The sequence below is a fragment of the Myxocyprinus asiaticus genome, chromosome 19 (assembly GCF_019703515.2).
Source record: "Myxocyprinus asiaticus isolate MX2 ecotype Aquarium Trade chromosome 19, UBuf_Myxa_2, whole genome shotgun sequence".
In the NCBI taxonomy this organism is placed as follows: Eukaryota; Metazoa; Chordata; class Actinopteri; order Cypriniformes; family Catostomidae; genus Myxocyprinus; species Myxocyprinus asiaticus.
Genome location: NC_059362.1, coordinates 19,106,259 through 19,128,488, shown reverse-complemented (window position 1 = coordinate 19,128,488; position 22,230 = coordinate 19,106,259). Strand labels below are relative to the sequence as shown.

General features: G+C 38.3%; 1 protein-coding gene across 2 annotated transcripts; it reads right to left on the bottom strand.

Annotated features, from left to right (window-relative positions):
• Nucleotides 1-5,880: 5,880 nt before the first annotated feature.
• On the bottom strand, nucleotides 5,881-15,629 carry znf521 (zinc finger protein 521). 2 transcript variants are annotated; one of them, XM_051644674.1, is made up of 4 exons: nucleotides 15,424-15,629; nucleotides 14,146-14,352; nucleotides 10,750-13,355; nucleotides 5,881-10,247 (listed from the first exon to the last, which is right to left on the bottom strand). In XM_051644674.1, the coding sequence occupies exons 1-4, from the start codon at nucleotides 15,461-15,463 to the stop codon at nucleotides 9,981-9,983; spliced, it is 3,120 nt and encodes a 1,039-aa protein (XP_051500634.1). In that variant the 5' UTR covers nucleotides 15,464-15,629; the 3' UTR covers nucleotides 5,881-9,980. The 2 variants fall into 2 exon arrangements, with proteins under 2 accessions (XP_051500634.1, XP_051500636.1); XM_051644676.1 differs by having other exon boundaries at nucleotides 5,881-10,190.
• Nucleotides 15,630-22,230: the final 6,601 nt, after the last annotated feature.

The window sequence follows — 22,230 nt, the reverse complement described above, 5'->3', positions numbered from 1 at the left end:
CATTGCTAATTAATTGATTGGCTTCATCTTAAATTTTGTTGTTGTTAGTGAAAAAGAGGTCCAGCCCAGTGCTGTGCAAGAGCTCCTCCATTATGGACAGCATGGTATAGCCTATACGTTTACCTTAATGTGCTCCAGGACTATACAGTATGAACCAGTGAACTTGTGAAGTTACCATTAAAATTGACTTCTCTGAAGAAAATGTAATGGGATTTTTACATCCAAAAACCCAACTGTTGGGCTCTGACTTTTGTACATACTGAAAGCACCTTAGATTTTATAACAAGTTTTACATAAAAACCAGTAAAGCGCAAAAACAAACAAACCTTTGTAAATAGTCTTTAAATTCACCAGTCTTGATACAAACACATACAAACATTTACGTGGAGGGCCGGTTCATATGTGGGGCTGAAAATGGGCCCCAGTGGTATAAAAATGGTCATAACATTAAAACATGCATGAATCCACTGCAGATATGAAAAGCACTCAAATTTATAAACGACATAATAAATGATAAATTTAATTAATGAAAACTCGAGAACATGCCTTCACATTGTGATGCATCAAAATTTATCCTGATATACAGTATTTGGTAAATAGAGTAGATCCAAACTGTTAATGTCTCAACATGCTGTTCGATTGTAAAGTGGAGGATATGCGTCTTCACAGTTCATACACAGTTCATGCATAGTTTTGCATCATAGTTGTCATGGAATTTGGAGCTGGCCCTTTGTGACATCACAAAGCTTGAAATTTGTGATGGAACTTTTCACGGCTATATAAGGTGCAGGTTTTTCCAGGTTTACTCGTCTTTGGGTGAGGACTCACTCAAGACCACTCTGGTGTGAAAATTCTGCGAGGTGAATGGGGTGGAGTGCTTAATTGGCATTTTATTGAGATTAGAGATTGTGTAAGCAACACCATGTAATTTGTACATCATGTAATCATGAAAAGGTGCTTTCCATTTGATATACATTAGTTCCAAGCTGCGAGTGCAGCACTTAGATTGGAACTATACCAGCTATCTGGCCCAGCTAATTGTGTTTGCCCTGCAAGGTGGGATTGATAAATATAAATATATAGAGAGATAATTAAAATTATATATATATATATATATATATATATATATATATATATATATATATATATATATATATATATATACAGTTGTGCTCAAAGTTTGCATACCCTGGCAGAAATTGTGAAATTTTGGCATTGATTTTGAAAATATGACTGATCATGCAAAAAAAAAAAAAAACTGTCTTTTATTTAAGGATAATGATCATACGAAGCCATTTATCATCACATAGTTGTCTGGCTCCTTTTTAAATCATAATGGTAACAGAAATCACCCATATGGCCCTGATCAAAAGTTTACATACCCTTGAATATTTGGCCTTGTTACAGACACACAAGGTGACACACACAGGTTTAAATGGCAATTAAAGGTTAATTTCCCACACCTGTGGCTTTTTAAATTGCAATTAGTGTCTGTGTATAAATAGTCAGTGAGTTTGTTAGCTCGCACGTGGATGCACTGAGCAGGCTAGATACTGCGCCATGGGGAGCAGAAAAGAACTGTCAAAATACCTGTTTAACAAGCTAATGGAACTTTATAAAGATGGAAAAGGATATAAAAAGATATCCAAAGCCTTGAAAATGCCAGTCAGTACTGTTCAATCACTTATTAAGAAGTGGAAAATTCAGGGATCTCTTGATACCAAGCCAAGGTCAGGTAGACCAAGAAAGATTTCAGCCACAACTGCCAGAAGAATTGTTCGGGATACAAAGAAAAACCCACAGATAACCTCAGAGAAATATAGGCTGCTCTGGAAAAAGACGGTGTGGTTGTTTCAAGGAGCACAATACAACGATACTTGAACAGAAATGAGCTGCATGGTCGAGTTGCCAGAAAGAAGCCTTTACTGCGCCAATGCCACAAAAAAGCCCGGTTACAATATGCCCAACAACACCTTGACACACCTCACAGCAGTGACGAGACCAAAATAGAGCTTTATGGTCACAACCATAAGCGCTATGTTTGGAGAGAGGTCAACATGGCCTATAGTGAAAAGAATACCATCCCCACTGTGAAGCATGGTGGTGGCTCACTGATGTTTTGGGGGTGTATGAGCTCTAAAGGCACGGGGAATCTTGTGAAAATTGATGGCAAGATGAATGCAGTATGTTATCAGAAAATACTGGCTAACAATTTGTATTCTTCTGCACGAAAGCTGCGCATGGGACGCTCTTGGACTTTCCAGCACGACAATGACCCTAAGCACAAGGCCAAGCTGACCCTCCAGTGGTTACAGCAGAAAAAGGTTCTGGAGTGGTCATCACAATCTCCTGAACTTAATATCATCGAGCCACTCTGGGGAGATCTCAAATGTGCGGTTCATGCAAGACGACCAAAGACTTTGCATGACCTGGAGGCATTTTGCCAAGACGAATGGGCAGCTATACCACCTGCAAGAATTTGAGGCCTCATAGACAACTACTACAAAAGACTGCACGCTGTCATTGATGCTAAAGGGGCAATACACAGTATTAAGAACTAAGGGTATGCAGACTTTTGAACAGGGGTCATTTCATTTTTTTCTTTGTTGCCATGTTTTGTTTTTTGATTGTGCCACTCTGTTATAACCTACAGTTGAATATGAATCCCATAAGAAATAAAAGAAATGTGTTTTGCCTGCTCACTCATGTTTTCTTTTAAAATGGTACATAAATTACCAATTCTCCAAGGGTATGCAAACTTTTGAGTACAACTGTATATATATATACTGATCTAGCACAACATTAAAAACACCTGCATAATATTGTGTAGGTCCCCCTCGTGCCGCCAAAACAGCGCCAACCCGCATCTCAGAATAGCATTTTGAGATTAAATTCTCCTCACCACAATTGTACTTTGTCAGTTCCAACCAATCTGGCCATTCTCTGTTCACCTCTCTCATGAACAAGGCATTTCCGTCCACAGAACTGCTGCTCTCTGGATGTTTTTTGTTTTTGGCACCATTCAGAGTAAATTCTAGAGACTGTTGTGTGAAAATCCCAGGAGATCAGCAGTTACAGAAATACTCAAACCAGCTCATCTGGCACCAACAATCATGCCATGCTCCATATCACTGAGATCACATTTTTTCCCTATTCTGATGGTTGATGTGAACATAAACTGAAGCTCCTGCCACACGATTGGCTGATTAGATAATCGCATGGATGATTGTTGGTGCCAGACAGGCTGGTTTGAGTATTTCTGTTATTATCTCTATATATATTTATATTTATATATACTGTATATCAATCCCACTCAGTGATACTGAGTGTCACTGCACCTGTGCTAATTTTTTATACTCTTCGCTGATACTGGACAAGTTGTCCCATAATTGTTTCAAATGTCTTTTTTTTCTGCCTTTTACTGCTTTATCTGTCTTTAGTGGTGCCTTTTTTCCTTGAGATATCAAATCATCTAAATATATATTTCTTAACAGGAAACTATTTCACTATGCAAAAAAAAAAAAGAAAAAAGAAAAAAAAAGCACATTTTACTTCACAAATAAAACTATTAGCATTGATTATTATGTATCGTATATCATAATATAAGACAACGTGTTAACGTGAACTTTACTACGTTTATAACCTATACAATGCTTAACAGTTTATTATGTATAAGGTAATGTATGTATTAGTTTATTAATTAGAGCAAGTATAAAGTGTTACCCATTAGTAGTAATTAAAAGAACAGTTAATCAAACCTATTAATTTAAATAGATATTTAATATAAATTTTTTGTAGTTTTAGTAGTGCACTGTACACCACGCCAGCAAGAAACTGTCTTACGCTGACATACATTTTGTAAGTTCAAATGGGATTACAACAGACCATAAATTATTATTAGTATGTATGTATGTAATGAAAAATATAATTTTCTTACACCTTTTATATTAATGTAAAAATATGACATTTAGAGACTTGGGGGGGCAACACAGATCACCATATATAACTAATTAAGTAACAACAGTGCCAGTATTTACATCAGTATCATAAAAAGATAACTAGTACTAACTACAACTACCACAACCACCATTACTACAGTTACAGTCATTGACAACATAATAAGAAAATCCAGCAAAAATACAATTTAGTTAGTGTTGATGAGTGCTCTGCAGTCACATCTGTAGCCAATAGAGGGGAGTGTTGTCCCACTTTCACTTTTTACTAAACCAATACTGACAAGCAAATTACTGTATAATAGAAAATGGAAATTTTTGTTTTCCAGACATGTCTGTAGTGTTTCTCCACTGTCTCTGAATTTGTCCAGCCAGAACCCCCTTGTGGAGGTCTCATCATACACTTCATTTCCAAAAGTATGTGTACACCCCTCTCTAAATAACACATTTGGCTTTTTCAGCTACACCCATTACTAGAATGTGCATAAAATCAAGCATACCATAATGCTATCTCATTAAACAAACAAGTTAAGTAGATTGGTACATTTTCTCTCCTCTTAGGATGAAGGGTCCACTGAGGAGACTAAATACTTGGTCAGTTAGTGGAAAAAACAAATTTCCACTCCAAAATTCTGAGCAATACAATAAAACTAAATGATAGTTGTCTTTGTGCCAACTGCAGCTGTGCAGTTACTCTCCATAACCCTGATCTAGGACCTTCAAATATTTTGAGTCAGAACTCACTTTAACTGCACCATCTTTTTGTCATTTCTCCTCTGCACTCGACTGACTCAAGAGACGGGTATTGACAGATGGTCCGGGCATTACCCAGCATCATGTTTTCACAGCCCACTTTATGTTGGCCCAAAGCCTGGACGGACACACAAAAGGAAACCCAAGTTCAGGTTCAACCAAAACATATATATATATATATATATATATATATATATATATATATATATATATATATTCTTGGATTGTCTCCATCTCATTTATTAATGCTCCTCGTGCTGCTGAAAATAATTAGTTAGCATTTATATTGTGATTATATCGAGTCATGTGTCCATAAAAAGGCTACAGATGCATACAGAAGGTTGACACAATGAGAGATTAAAAGACAACTTGCAAAAACACTGCAATTCATCTTTCAGATACACACTTTTTTTTTTATTATTTAGTTGTTTTTACATATATCCATTTAGATACTCTTTAACACCCTTCCCTCATCTTTACTTGCATAGTTGGGTATCTTTACTAAATTGTTATATTCTGACCATTTTTTTTTTTTTTTATGGAACATGCACATCCAAAATTATGTTGATTTTCCTTCCTGTGGCTAAGGTCAAAGCACAGCTGCTGCCATTAGGATGAGGTTGATGGGTATTTCCTAATGAGGCTGCAGTGTCTTGTGGCTTCCAGCTTCAAGGCTTTCGTACATAATTTCCCTTCTCAAACACACACACTTTGCGGTGCACTGCATCTTCTCGACAAAAACATTTTTTTTTTATAAAATGGACAGGTACTGCTAGATGTGCAGAGTTACAACAACTTTGGTTTGAGGAAACATTCTAGTATGGAAGTAAAATTCTGCCTGTCATAGAATTTCCTGCCAATTAAAGAATAAAAACAAGTCATTGTTCTTGTTTCCAAAGGTGAGACTACATTACCCAAATGTATTACTGCATCTTGATACCAATATAGATAATAGAGCTCTTCAGACATGATGTCAATTTGTAGGTAAACTAAGGAGGTTAATTCGCCATGGGTTCCCTCAGAAATTTCTTATGGGTTTTTATCATGGATTTTTTTTTCAGTCATACCTCAAACATGAATTAACAATATACAGTTGTGCTCAGAAGTTTGCATACCCTTGGAGAATTGGTAATATATGTACCATTTTGAAAGAAAACATGAGTAAGCAGGCAAAATACATTTCTTTTATTTCTTATGGGATTCATATTCAACTGTAGGTTATAACAGAGTGGCACAATCATAAAACAAAACATGGCAACAAAGAAAAAAATGAAATGACCCCTGTTCAAAAGTCTGCATACTCTTATTTCTTAAAACTGTGTATTGCCCCTTTAGCATCAATGACAGCGTGCAGTCTTTTGTAATAGTTGTCTATGAGGCCTCAAATTCTTGCAGGTGGTATAGCTGCCCATTCGTCTTGGCAAAATGCCTCCAGGTCATGCAAAGTCTTTGGTCGTCTTGCATGAACTGCACATTTGAGATCTCCCCAGAGTGGCTCAATGATATTAAGGTCAGGAGACTGTGATGGCCACTCCAGAACCTTTTTCTGCTGTAACCACTGGAGGGTCAACTTGGCCTTGTGCTTAGGGTCATTATCGTGCTGGAAAGTCCAAGAGCGTCCCATGCGCAGCTTTCATGCAGAAGAATGCAAATTGTCTGCCAGTATTTTCTGATAACATGCTGCATTCATCTTGCCATCAATTTTCACAAGATTCCTCGTGCCTTTAGAGCTCACACACCCCCAAAACATCAGTGAGCCACCACCATGCTTCACAGTGGGGATGGTATTCTTTTCACTATAGGCCTTGTTAACCACTCTCCAAAAGTAGCGCTTATGGTTGTGACAATAAAGCTCTGTTTTGGTCTCGTCACTCCAAATTACAGTGTGCCAGAAGCTATGAGGCGTGTCAAGGTGTTGTCGGGCATATTGTAACCGGGCTTTTTTGTGGCATTGGCGCAGTAAAGGCTTCTTTCTGGCAACTCGACCATGCAGCTCATTTCTGTTCAAGTATCGTTGTATTGTGCTCCTTGAAACAACCACACCATCTTTTTCCAGAGCAGCCTGTATTTCTCCTGAGGTTACCTGTGGGTTTATCTTTGTATCCCGAACAATTCTTCTGGCAGTTGTGGCTGAAATCTTTCTTGGTCTACCTGACCTTGGCTTGGTATCAAGAGATCCCTGAATTTTCCACTTCTTAAGAAGTGATTGAACAGTACTGACTGGCATGTTCAAGGCTTTGGATATCTTTTTATATCCTTTTCCATCTTTATAAAGTTCCATTACCTTGATACGCAGGTCTTTTGACAGTTCTTTTCTGCTCCCCATGGCTCAGTATCTAGCCTGCTCGGTGCATCCACGTGAGAGCTAACAAACTCATTGACTATTTATACACAGACACTAATTGCAATTTAAAAAGCCACAGGTGTGGGAAATTAACCTTTAATTGCCATTTAAACCTGTGTGTGTATCACCTCGTGTGTCTGTAACAAGGCCAAACATTCAAGGGTATGTAAACGTTTGATCAGGGCCATTTGGGTGATTTCTGTTATCATTATGATTTAAAAAGGAGCCAAACAACTATGTGATAATAAATGGCTTCATATGATCACTATCCTTAAATAAAAGGATGATCAGTCATATTTTCAAAATCAATGCCAAAATTTCACAATTTCTGCCAGGGTATGCAAACTTTTGAGCACAACTGTATGTTCCTCACAAGTTGCTAAATAAGGACTAGGAGACTATAAAATTACTATATTTTTCATTAATTGTTAAGGTTTTAACCAAGACTGGGAAAACTACACTGATCAATGCACTGCTCCAGATTAAACCAGGACAGACAATAAAAACATACCAAGGCTTTTTAATTTTTTTTTTCATATATATCTATAATGGAGACTTGGAAAATACAAACAAACAAATTCCCACACCTGCATGCACATTTACTCACAAAGACAATTTTATTTTTTGCTATAGAACATCTTATACATTATAGAACAAGACAAATAACTGAAATTTGGAAAATTAGACTGGATTAAAATGATAAAAATGGAGAGACAAAACTACATTACTAAAAAATAAATAAAAATGCTTAATAAAAATATAACATTAAAAATTGTTTGGTGATTATCAGATGTAATAGCCCAAAAGCCCCACATCTAATCCATAACATTTACCAAGAGGACTGCACAGATTTCAATTAGATAGAACATTCCTAATGACTCTCTCCCTCAAAACATCAAGTCCCCCTGCCCACAAATCTCATCCTCTTTTCCTCCCCTCTGTGCATCTGCAGCTTCAGTCATCAGCAACTCATTACAGTCTAGATAGCCAAGATCCACCAAAGATCCAGTTCCATTTCTTAACACAAGGATTTATCATAAACTTAACAAAGGGAGGAAAGAATCCAAATGTGCCTGTATTAAATCTCTTGAATCTTGAAAAAGAAAAGTTCAGAACCTCAGAACTGTCCAATGTATATTAATAACAGAGAGGAAGAAAACGTAGCATCTCCAAAACATCTTTTTAATGTCTTCAAGTTCACACTTTTAAGGCTTAAAAGGATAGTTCACCCAAAAATTGATGTTGTTCCAAACCCGTATGACTTTAGGAACTGATTTGATCACCATTCTCTTTTGTTGAATGGAAAAAAGATACAATGAAAGTTAATGGTGACAGAGCCTAACATTCTGCCTAAAATTTCCTTTTGCATTTTATGGTAGAAAGAAAGTTATATGGGTTTGGAACAACATGAGGTTAAGTATTGTAGATGACGACAGAATTTCCATTTTTGGGTGAACTATCCCTTAAATAATGTGTGGGGTTCAATGCATGTTAAGCTCAATTGACAGTATTTTTTTGCTTGTTGATTACCACAAAAAATTATTTGGGCTTGTCCTTCGATTACTTAGAAATGAGCTAAAACTACAGTTACAGAAATTAATTTACAATGGAAATCAATGGGGCCAGTCCAAAAACATTAAAATACACACTGTTTCAAAAGTACACTCACTGAGCACTTTATTATGAACACTATGGTCCTAATAAAGTGTCAGACATGGTCTTCTGCTGTTGTAGCCCATCCGCCTCAAGGTTCAACATGTTGTGCATTCTGAGATGCTATTCTGCTCACTACAATTGCACAGAGTGGTTACCTGAGTTACCGTAGCCTTTCTGTCAGCTCGAACCAGTCTGGCCATTCTCTGTTGACCTCTCTCATCAACAAGGCATTTCCATCCACAAAACTGCCCCTTACTGGATGTTTTTTGTTTTTGGCACCATTCTGAGTAAATTCTATAGACTGTTGTGTGTGAAAATCCCAGGAGATCAGCAGTTACAGAAATACTCAAACCAGCCCGTCTCGCACCAACAATCATGCCACGGTCAAAATCACTGAGATCAAATTTTTTCCCCCATTGTGATGGTTGATGTGAAAATTTAACTGAAGCTCTGTGAAGTGCATTGCACTGCTGCCACACAATTGGTTGATTAAATAATCGCATGAATAAGTAGGTGTACAGTTGTTCCTAATAAATTGCTCAATGAATGTATAGCCACAAGATGTAAACATTATACTTATTAACATGATATTAGTGTGATAAAATCACTTACCTTTTCTGTGTAAAGTTGCATCCAATATTACAACTTCATCGATGTAATGCCGATAAACCCTGTAATCTGGTAAACGGTGTAACGCTGGTAAATTCTTGACTGAATCACACTAAAATCATGTTAACACAAATAATGTTTACATCATTTGGCTATACAGCACTGTAACGGGTAAGGCTGGGCAAGGAGGAGGCGGGAACCGGCTGAGCAGTCAACAAAACTTTTAATGAAATAAATCAACTTAAACCAACTTAAACACACACACACACACACACACACACACACACACACACACACACAGGGGCCGCGTGTCTCTCTCTCTCGAACTAGTGCCTCCGGCTCGTCTTTATCCCCCTCCCGGCTGATTAGAACAATTCAGGACCGGGGGTGTGTCCTCACGGCTCGGCCACACCCTCCTCCTTGTCACACTCCTCCACTGCCCGACTCAGGCCGGGGAAACTTTCGGCATGATGTATTCCCCTCCCTTCCTGGAGGGGAGGTGTTGTCCTTCTGGCCGTCCTTCTGCCGGTAAGTCTTCCCCACCTCTCTGGAGCCCTGGGAGAGATGAGGGAAGGAAGAGGGGAGAGGGAAAGAGCGAGGGGGAGAGACAGAGAGAGATGAGAAAAACTCGCTTGCCAGTCCTCGGACACGCCGTCGCCTGGTCCTCAGCCACTCTTCCGCCCTCTGGAGGACGACAGCCGCTCCTCCCTTGGCGGATGGCAGTGAGTCCTCCGAGCCCTTGCGGATGGAACGGCTCCTCCCCTTACTGGCAGACGGCAGCTGTTCCTCTGACTTCCGGCGGCCGGCAGCGACTCCTCTGTCCCCTGGCAGACAGCAGCAGCATGGACTCCATGACAGCGCATCCCTCCTCCTTCCTGGGTTTCGGCACCAATGTAATGGGTAAGGATGGGCAAGGAGGAGCCGGGAACCGGCTGAGGAGTCAACAAAACTTTTAATGACATAAATCAGCTTAAATCAACTTAAACACACACACACACACACACACACACACACACAGTGGCCGCGTGTCTCTCTCTTTCTCTCTTGAACTGGTGCCTCTGGATCATCTTTATCCCCCTCCCGGCTGATTAGAACAATTCAGGGCCATGCCCTCCTCCTCATCACAAGTACTTTTAAAACAGTGTGTATTTTAATATTTATGGACTGGCCCCATTCACTTCCATTGTAAGTACCTTACTGTAACAGCGATTTTTGCTTCTTTTTTTATGAAATGGATGAATTGAAATTATATTTTGTGATAATCTACTTTATGCCACAAATGTGGTCGATTGAGCTTAACTTGTATTGAACCTGGAGCGTTCCTTAAAATACATAACAGGCTGTACAATTGAAAACAGAAACTCCACTACACAAGCAAACAACAGAGTACATTTGATGTCCTTAACAAGTGATTATTTAGGATTTCCCTCAAACCTTTGTGGCCTGGGTGAGAGCATTCTTATTGCTTCTCTCCTCTGGTATGAGAGCTGTAGTCGAGCAACAGTTGACTACAGAAATGTTAGTCTTGTTGTCTTTTCTCGGCTCAAGACTACTAACATTCACCATTTCAACCCTTGGGAAGATTTGAAGGTCAGGATGAAGGTCGGAGTGATCTGTGCAGCTGCTGGTCAGATCATTGACCTGGACCTTCTGCATGTGGAAACTTCCATGAATTTTCAGCTCGAGAGTGGAGGTGACAGTTTGCATGCACACTACACAGCGAAAGCCTGTCAGTGAGTTGTGCAGGTCTGGGTGCCTCTGACAGTGTTCCAGGAAGTCCTCCTCACTGTGAAGAGGAAGCTTGCAGATGCGGCAGTTGCCAGTGTCCAAGCTCCTGCTGTGGGTGACCTTGTGTTCAGTCAGAGTTAGCAGTGAGGGAAAGCGCTCTCCACAGATGGGGCATTGGCAGTTCTTGGTGGGGCCTAGATGAGTCTGGACATGCTCCCACAGTGCCATCTCAGTGAAGAATGTTTTGGAACAGTCTTTGCATTTGTGGCTCCCTCGGATTGCCTCCACTTTGCGCCTCAGAGTGCCACTCTCCCCAGGCTGGATGTGGTGATCTCGCAGCTGGTGGTTAGCGAGCAGGGACTGCATGGTGTACGAGGCACCACAGATTTCACAGGCAAACATCCAATCACTCCTACTCACCTTTCCTTTGCTTTCAGCGGGAGAGCATAGCAGTGATTCCACCTTACTGTCTCTTATTTCGTTATTCATTGGCAGAATTCCAGTGCTGTCCTTGGCAACTGATTCAGAGACAGGTGGAGGGGTCACGTTGTTACCTTCAGTGCCCTGACTCTTGGCACAGAGCTTCTCATGTAAGGGCACCTCGAGGGGAGAGTTGCTCTTGGTAAGGCACGGACTGCTTTTGTCACTATGTGTGGTGATATGACACTGTAACTCAATGTCTGTGTTAAAGGATTCTGAACAGAAGATGCAACAGTATAACTTGCATTGTTGGTCCAGATGTTTCTGTTTAACATGCACATGTAAGTCATGCTCTTGCGTACAGTCCCATTCACAGGATGTACAGTGGAACGCTGTTCTCTTGGTACTGTGCTTGGAGGCCAGGTGAACCTGAATGGACACCTTAGAGCTGAATACCTGCTGGCAAAGGGAGCAGCGGTAAAACTCAAGAGTGTGCATCTCTAGAAGGTGTCCATGCAAGTCTTTGACACTGATAAAGGTCTTACTGCAGCTCTCACAGGTGTAGAGAGTGGATGTATTGTTGAAATGAGCCATTGCATGTTCGTTCAAAGAGTCCTGGTTAGGGAAGTTCTTGAAGCACTCTGGACAAGTAAGTTTTGGAAGCATACTTTTGAGGTGAGAACTCAAGTGAGTTTGAAACAGATCCAGACTGGTATACTTAGCCCCACAATGGTCACATATGAAGTTGGTTGATGGAAGAGCACTCTTGCCAGTTTTTTCGACTGGACACTTGATTGACTGAGGCGAAGTCGGACTCTGTGTCCTCTTTTCCGATTGAAGTTTCATCAAGTGCATATTCTTGTGTGTCTTTTTGATATGCTGCATCAGTTTTTGCTTACTGCTGAAGGTAGGCAAATTTGTGCAGTCGGAACAGAAGAGCAAAGCCTTTCTTTCTGCGGCTTCTTTTGAGAGATCTGGATCAACTGACAAGCTCTTTTTACAATGAGTCTGCTGCACATGATTATCAAGTGTGTCCTTTGTCAGGAATCCCCTAAAGCACTGCGAGCAAAAGAAGACGTTGCTATTGATCTCAGATATTGAGTTGTGTGACTGGCGAACATGCTCTTGAAGTGCTTTCATGTTCTTTAAAGTTTTTGGACAAAAGCGACACTGAAGGACCGTCTGAACTGCAGCAGTAATCTCTGCTTCAAGCACCACCGCATGGCCAAGTAACACATTTGCCTCTTTCTGGTGTTCTTTTAACTCAGAAGGAAAAGTTGGAATGTCAGAACCGATTTGACTAGAGTGGATCTCCTTGTCCATATCCTTGTGTTGGGTCTGCTGACACGTTCTGGAGTCTGTGTGGTTGTGACAATGAACACAATTATTGAAAACCTTGAGCTTTTTGGTGAATTGGATTCCAAAAGAATTGTTTGACACAAACGGAGACTTTCGCTTTTCTGCACAAGGAGCCATTCGTTTAAATGCCATTGGATTGGCTTGACTGGAGAAGCTAGAGTGTGGAGTGGCAATATTTGGAGGCTGCCTGTTCTCAAAGTCCTCCTTATTATTCTGTGAATCATTTAGAATGGAGAGATGTTGAGGGGACATTGCACTAACCTGATCATATCCGTCACTGAATCCCTGCTTGCTGTTTGTGAGGGCCTCACTGATGATATGCATTTGGGATATTTCAATAGGAACTAAACTGTTGCCAGGCAAAGGGGCGTTTACCCTCTGATAATTTTTATATTTCTCTCCACTGGTGCATTTTGGCAGATCTTCCACTTTAAATCCAAGGTCAAATCCATCTTCATGGTCAGGGGAGGAGTGACCAGAGGTAAGAGGCAAAGCCAAGCAACAAATTGGATCTTCCTCAATATTAGGCTTTTCTAAGGACAGAGAGGAGATGAAAATATATTTACAACTTTCATAAACTATTTCTGCCATAAATATAGTAAACACAATATAACCAAAAATATAACCATACTGTTCACACAAATTGTACTGTTCTATTTGAAAGAGCTGCTCTTTGGTGTTGCTATGAGTCTGGCAGGTCAAAAAATAATCCCACTTCATAAAGAGTCGACTAAACGCCAAAAATATTAATTGAAAGCGTTCTTTTTTCACACTTCTTTTTTTATGTAATTAACTCGGTATGTGGTCACATAATGAGCAGTCAGACTGTGACTAAAATTGCTGTCAGTGTGAGCGGACCATGCTGCTTTAAAGTCCTGAACGTGTTAAAGAGAAACACTAAAGCACAGAACATGGTACCAAATAATAATACGCTACATCAAAATATTTATATATCTGAGTTAAAAGGCAAAATATATGAAAAGATAAACATCATTCTCCACAAGATTATAGCAACTCCAATATCATAAATCCAAAATATTTTGTAAAGGCATGCTTCATTCTCTGTTAGTGTGCAAATAGGGAAATGCAAATATACCTAATTCAAAGGTCACACAAACATGCAGGTATGCTAAACCCTGAATCTAAAACCCTGGAGGTCTCTCTTCTTTTTAATCTCTCTATCTAAGGGACAGAGATAGAGATGGAGAAAAAATTCAGTTTAAAATAAAGGACACTATGGAGTGATTGTAGCTCAAGAGAGAACAAAATCAGGCACTAAAGGAGAATAGGATAGTGTCAGAGTGTGATAATGTGTTCATGTACCTGAACGGTGGCAGTACTTCAGTTTCTGCGGGGTGAAGGATTCCGACACCTGTATGCTCTCTGCACACTTAGGTTCATTCACACCTTCATCCTTCTCTTGTCTAAATGTTTCCCCCCCATCATTCCTCTCTTTTTTCCTTTCCCAGGAGCAACACTGCTTCCCCACACTCTCGCCATCTTCCTTAATGTTTAACTTGTCATCCTGACCTGTGGAGAAAAGAATAGCAATGAGAAAAAGATTTGCATAACCGATTAAAAAACCATTAACAGCTAACATGGAGCACATAGCCAACTTACAATACATTAAATTAAAACACAAGCAATAACAACAAGAAAATGTAAAAACGGCATGAATTCAAGGACTATTGGGTAAATGGTGGTTTTCTGCCTCATGCGGACCATCTGGTACACCTGTGCCCTGAAAAAAGGCAAAGAGTAAACAAATATCAGCATCTTGATCTATTTTTCATCCAGCAGGGGACTACTCTTGTGTTTGCTCTGTAAATAGCGGATACATAGAAGACATGACAGTGTTTGAAATAACCAGCTTTCATTTGTTCATTTCATGTCTGTTAGTAACAAGATATGAATAATAAAGTGGATGTAAATCCTCACTGTGTTTAAAAATAAGTATGCAATGAACCTAATTCAATATGATTATCATTTGATTGTTTATACACAAATACTCATTATTACAAAGTTTTTCTTATTTTAAATAAGGCTACTTGTACTCTATATAGGCTAAAGTCTGCATTTAGTGTTGTGACTCCAGGCGACACATAGCAGATGTGTCAAATCCTTAATATGACATTTAAAAATGTAATAATTCAATAGAGTCTAGACTACAAATGTGTCTTTCAGCTACTCACGTGCACGCACACTCACTGTTGCGCGCACTGATAATTCAGTCAAAGAATAATCCAAACAAGAAAATAAATAGGCTATAACATCTCTAATTTATTGTTGCTAAATAAGCAAGCCAAGTATTTGGGGCTTAGCAATATCCAGTCTTTGTAACTTGTTTCAGACCCCCAAAATTAGCATTCGGTCACACTTTTCATCATTATTCACAATTGCAATGAAAGTCAAATGAAAAGTTCTGCTCCAAAATAATGTTAATCTCCAGTTCTTAGTCGCAACATTGATCTGCAGCCAAACTAAAACTAATTAACGGTAAATCCTTCGATTTGTGCCGTGGTAATATTCCATGTAGGAGAACAAGAAAAAAAAGGTGATTTCAGTCGTATTCAATAAAAGCTGTATTTTATGGTTTCATACCTTTCAGAGGTCTGGGCTTCGCTTGCTTTCGACGAGACATTATTATAAAGGACTTCAGCCGTTTTCTGTAGGATATACGTTAAGCTGCTGTCCACTCTTTAAATACTCCTGAAGAGGAACGGAAAACAAGACCAAAATCTTGAAAGCTGTATTTAGGGACCGGGATAGAGGGAAACCACATTATAATCACGGGCAAATGGGCTCACCCCCTCCTACACCAGCGAAATGGGGACTCGCGAGAGATGCGGACTCACACTCTCTCTCTCTCTCTCTCTCTCTCTCTCTCTCTCTCTCTCTCTCTCTCTCTCTCTCTCTCTCTCTCTCTCTCTCTGTGTGTGTGTGTGAGTGTGTCAAAAAGCAGAGGCCGGATTCACGAAAATCTTCATCAGAAAAGGTTAAGCAAGTTCTTATTTTTTTAAAAAAAAATGTTTTTCTAATTTGGCATTCCCAATTCCCAAGTCCTCATGGTGGTGTAGTGACTCCGTTGTATCCTGAGACCGTCAATCCGGGCATTTTATCACGTGGCTTGTTGAGCGCGTTACCTAGATGTAGCGCATGTGGAGGCTTCACACTATTCTCAGCAGCATCCATGCACAACTCACCAGGAGCCCTACTGAAAGCGAGAACCACATTATAATGACCACGAGGAGGTTACCCCATGTGACTCTACCCTCCCTGCCTGGCTGGAGTCACTCAGCACGCCCTGGATTCGAACTTGCGGGGTGGTAGCCAGCATCAATACTCCATGAGCTACCCAGGCCCCCAAGCAAGTTCTTAGGTAAAAATTATAAGAAGTTCATAAGAATGATCATTTATCTTGCTTGTGTGATTTAACTTTCATACAACAGTTTAACAAAAAGTAAATAATATTAAATAAAGTACACTTAAGACAAAAAAAAAAAAAAAAGAAAAAAAAGCCAAAGCATCAACACAACTCCGCTCTCTGTCCTGCTCTACCTTTCATTCCAGCCCGAAGATCCTACGGTCCTTTCCATCTAGTGCTGGATGGAAAAACCCCCACCTCCAACTTAACCTAGCAAAGACGGGACTTCTCATTGTTCCAGTGAGCCCAGCAACAGTATACAACATAACTTTGCCATTCAGCTAGACTCATCAACGATTAAACCATCCAGGACAACCAGAAATCTTGGAGTTGTGTTTGACGATCAGTTGAACTTCACGGACCACATAAAAAAAACGGCCCAGTCATGCAGATTTGAACTGTACAACATTCGGAAGATCAGACCTGTCCTATCTGAGCATGCTACACAACTTCTTGTCCAAGCTCTTGTCATATCTAAACTGGACTACTGCAACGCTCTTCTGGCAGGACTTCCTGCATGTACAGTTTAACCTCTGCAATTAATCGAGTATGTGGTTGTGCGACTGGTTTTCAACGAGCCCAAGAGATTGCATGTCACGCCTCTCTTCATCAAACTGCATTGAATGCCATTGGTTGCTCGCGTCAAGTTCAAGACATTGATGCTCGCTTACTGAACATCCACTGGCTCTGCGCTACCTATCTACACTCACTACTTCAAGCCTATGTACGCCCCTGAAGCTTGCGATCGGTGGGTGAACGGCGCCTCGCTTTTCAGACTTTCACTTCCACCACTCCTCGCTGGTGGAACAACCTTATGATCTCCACCAGAGCAGCTGATTCTTTCTAAAGACATCTCTTTTGTGAGCATTGATCCATTCCTATAAATGCAGACTTATTTTTTAAATAAAAATTCTCTCCATTCTTTTACCACAGTCTCTCTCCTTCCACCTTACTTGTACTGCTCTGAGCAATTTGAATCTTTGTATTGCAGCACTTCTCATTTTAATGCCTCCTTATGACGTTTCGCTTTTTGCTGTATTGCTCATTTGTAATTCGCTTTGGATAGAAGTGTTTACTAAATTAATAAATGTAAATGTGCTCTTACACTGATTTGAATTAGTGCTGTTTTGTACATAAAAAATCACTTTTAGGTATATAAATTGTTCTCATTCACTTCCATTGTTTCGGTGGTGAAAGACTCTGTGTTTTGTAACGAATAAGTTGAGTCAATGATTGAATGACTCACTCATATGCACCTATTATCTTCTCTATGTCTACAATATATCATCAAACATATGGCACTGTCTCAATGAAATCATCAAAGGAGCATCCCCATTCATAATGACACCTCATTTTAATTTCTCTGTGGAAACGTTAGTAATGAGCCACCCCGTTGGATGGGCTTTGCAGTGGGGAATGTTGATTAGAAAGCTACATCCCTTTGGGAGTCCGCTCTGCAATTGCATGTTTCTAATGAGTTTTGAATTAGCTGCTGAGACACTTGCCTGTGACTGTTTTGCGAATAAAGAGAGGATGTAAAACACAGCACTATAACAAATATGTCATGTTCTCAGGTGCCACCATGAACTCTTGTTGTCATTTAGTTCAAGTTGGCACGACTGTTCAGTATCCATGCAGTGAAGTAGTTTGTCTTAGCTATATGAATCTGTAAAATGGAACAGAGAGAACTGAAACGAGAGTATAGAGTACAAAGAATGTATGTGTGGCCTTTAGCGTAGCTGTAAATAAAGAGTATTGGCATGCAAAAGCAACCTTTGCGCAAAGGACATCCTCAAGGAAATAATGCATCAGCCAATCAGAACATCTCAAGGGAAGAAAGCTGTTACTTCTGAGTCATATCCTTAAGCATCCGCTGGTTTTATTAGATTGTTCTAAAACAAATAGTATGCTGTGAATCTGAAACAAGTCAATTATTTCCCTAGATTGTGCTTTGATTGATTAACTTTTGAAAAATCATGAACAGAGAAAGAACCTTGAGTATATCTAAGACCCTGAGAGAGAGAGCAACAGGGAAATAGAGCCTCCATTTTCATTTTTTTCTCTGAGAACTAAGTCTAAAAATCTAATATTTTTTCCAGAACAATAGATCCAACATATTTACTGTTATTCCAGAGGGAAACTATGTAGCATCAAACATAGGGTATTAGTAACACTTGAAAACAGTTTCCTCGTGAGATTTCCTAACATATTCCAAAAGAGGTGAGGGACAAAAATGATTATTCACACGTTATCTGTAGTGAATGCAGTCTCATGGGCCAATTACCTTTATGAACATTGTACCACCACAATATTTCAAGGGGAAAAAAAATGTTGGCTGCATTTTTTAAATCAGGACATCAAGATTAATTATTGAGTGCTATTAATGAACTTTGAAGGTTAAATGTTATTAATCAGCTAATTACAGAGGCAGGGATGGAGCTGATTGCTATGATGATGATCCCAGCTCAGCCGGTGAACAAACTGCCTGATCTAGAGTGGATCAGTAACTAAATGAAGACTTCACATCAGTGTTTCTGTAACTGAGGAGTTCAAAGTCATACAGTTGTAATTGGGTCATGTGGTAAGAAAGGTACTTTTTTACCTGCGGAAGAAGATTTTTTTAAAGACATCTCTTTTGTGAGCATTGATCCATTCCTATAAATGCAGACTTATTTTTTAAATAAAAATTCTCTCCATTCTTTTACCACAGTCTCTCTCCTTCCACCTTACTTGTACTGCTCTGAGCAATTTGAATCTTTGTATTGCAGCACTTCTCATTTTAATGCCTCCTTATGACGTTTCGCTTTTTGCTGTATTGCTCATTTGTAATTCGCTTTGGATAGAAGTGTTTACTAAATTAATAAATGTAAATGTGCTCTTACACTGATTTGAATTAGTGCTGTTTTGTACATAAAAAATCACTTTTAGGTATATATAAGATTTTTTTAATATAACTGAACCTCTGAAACTGTTCAGAGCCTCGGACATTTACGACTACAAATACGAGTTCTACCACACTAAACCTAACAGTCACCACAATCTGAAAATATAAGGAAAAAAGTCAGACTTGCTTTACTCAGAGAGAAATCAGGATAAAATACTATAAATACTGATCACCATATTACTGTAAAATCTTTCAGAGGTAATGCAGATGATATTAGAAATGTTTTGAGTAAGCCTTTACTCATTTTTTAAATCAATATTTAATTAAAGGGATAGTTCACCCAAAAATGAAAATTCTCATTCATGCCATCCCAGATGTGTATGACTTAATTTCTTCTGCTGAACAAAACCAAAGATTTTTAGAGGAAGATCTCAGCTCTGTAGATCCCTTCAATGCAAGTGAATGGTGACCAGAGCTTTTAAGCTCCAAACATCAAATAAAGGGCACATAAAAGTAATCCATATGTCCCCAGTGGTTAAATGAATGTCTTTAGAAGCGATGCAATCACTTTGGGTGAGAAACATATAAATATTTTAGTCTTTTATTTTTTTAATAAATCTCCATTTTAACTTTCAGAATGTGAAAGTTAGAGTGAAAGTGGAGATTTATAATAAAAAAGGATTTAAAAATGTATATATCTTTGTTTGTCTTCTGCAGAAGAAAGAAAGTCATACACATCTGGGATGGCATGAGGGTGAACTATCCCTTTAAGCAAATACTCACATGCAAATATCGTAACAGATTGAACTCAAGTGGAAGCTCCCTTCTCCCTAAATACCCAGTAAATTTCAGAAAAACAATTTTTCACACTCACACACACACACACACACACACACACACACACACACACACACACACACACACACACACACCAATGCAATTTTCCATATACCACCTGGTTTACCTCAGAACAGTTGTGAAGTTGTTAGCTGGGTCACACTTGCTCAGAGACCTCATGTACCACACAGGTGACTCCTGTAAGAAAAGCTGAGGTTGTGAGCATTAGCGAACACTACAGAAGGTCCTCATTAGCTTGGTTTAAGGGAATACACAGCTAAGGAATACCAGTGGGTGGGCATTTCTGTCTCTTTGAACACTGCTTCACGGTCTCGGAACACAAACCCTAGTATTCCCAGTTGCATCATATTAAGTTTAATGTATTCTTATTTGTTGAATTTAATTAAAAGGACATTTTTAATAAGGTACGGGAGACTTGTGGTCTGTACTCTGCAGGTTTACGTGCACTTGATGAAGCATTGATGAGAGGTTTGGTGGCACCAAAATGGCCTTTGAAGTTCAGGCATGAAAGTGTTGGAAGGTACTTGTAGAGGTACTTGTCAAAAACACCATGCTGTCTTCCATTTGTTCAAAACTGATGAAGGCTTATATGACATCTCAGTTAAATAACAGTCAGGTGGCTGAATAGCTCTAGAGTGGCATTGACAGAACATAATGTCTCAATCAGATTTTAACCTCTTTCATTTGTAACAAGATATATGCCCAAAGTAACATGTTTAAAAGATGAATAGGCACTCTTCAAGTTGTCTGTTAAAAAACATTTGCATGTTGTTTTATAGCATGCTTTATATTCATATCTATATATGCATTTCTATACATTTTGCACTGAAGTAATCTATTCAATATTCTGCAATCAAGTTATATGACATATTTAAACAAGCTCATTGCTACTAAATTGGAGTAGCCTATCCGATGTGCTGTATTTATGTGGCAGGTTATTGGTAAGCATTTTGTAATACAATATTTATCACAAAACACGTCATGATTCCTGATATTAGGCTACTGTTAAAATTAAAATAAGGAACTTCATACAGTGGGATAATGATAATAATGCATTTATAAATTAAGTAGATTTAAAAAATACTATTTGACAAGACGATGAATATCAAATAACTATTGTACTAAAAATAACTATATAATTAAAACTATATATAACTAATGTTGTATAAAAATAATAATATCAAATTGTTATATATAAATGAAAACTATTGTCTTAATTCTGAACACAGTCATATTCATATATGGAATATGGTGACTAAAGTTTACAGATGAGATTGGAAAAGGTTTATTGTTGTCTTGCTTTTTCATTTTTATTTGTCAGTAATTTAATTCATAGCATAAGTTATCTCATATTGAAAATATAAATAAAAAAATAAACATAACTATAGAACTAAAACTATATATAAGGAATATGGATTATAGATTAGGTAATTGTTTAGTGTTGTCTTGCTTTTTCATTTTTATTTGTCAGTAATTTAATTTAAAGCCTAATTTATCTCATATTGAAAATATAAATAAGTACATGTATTAATAAATACATATAAATAAATAAATAAATAAACTAATCAATACAATTAATAAACCAATGTATAATAAATACATAAATCAATAAACATAATAACTATATAACTAAAACTATATATAGGGAATATGGTTATTGTAAAGTTTACAGATGAGACTAGTAGTTGTTTATTGTTGTCTTGCTTTTTTGCTTTTTTTCAGGATTTTAATTTATAACCTAATTTATCTCATATTGTGCATATAAATAAATAAATAAATTCATATAAATTAATTAATTAATCATTCAGTATAATTTATAAATAAATAAAGTTACTAGAAGTAAAAGATTTTATACAAAACATGGATTTAAAATAAAACAGGAGGCAATGCTTTTAAAGGGTTAGTTCCATGCAAAAATGAAAATTCTCTCATCATTTACTCACTCTCATGCCATCCCAGTTGTGTATAACTTTCTTTCTTCTGCTGAACACAAACAAAGATTTTTAGAATATTTCAGCTCTGTAGGTCCATACAATGCAAGTGAATGGTGAGCAGACCTTTGTAGCTCCAAAAATCACATAAAGGAAACATAGAAGTAATCCATAACACTCCAGTGGTAAAATCCGTAACTTCAAAAGTGATATGATGGGTGTGGGAGAGAAGTAGATCAATATTTAAGTCTTTTTTTTAATGCGAAATCGACACTTTCACTTTCAGATGTGAAAGTGAAACTAAACAGGCA

Excerpts from the sequence above, each read along its gene's own strand:
- znf521 (XM_051644674.1), bottom strand. The coding sequence starts at position 15,463 with ATGTCTCGTCGAAAGCAAGCGAAGCCCAGACCTCTGAAAG. Across the intron at positions 13,356-14,145 it reads GAAGTACTGCCACCGTTCAG|AAAAGCCTAATATTGAGGAA; the intron begins GTACATGAACAC and ends CTCTGTCCTTAG. Across the intron at positions 10,248-10,749 it reads CTCTCACCCAGGCCACAAAG|CCGGTTCCCGGCTCCTCCTT; the intron begins GTTTGAGGGAAA and ends TTGACTCCTCAG.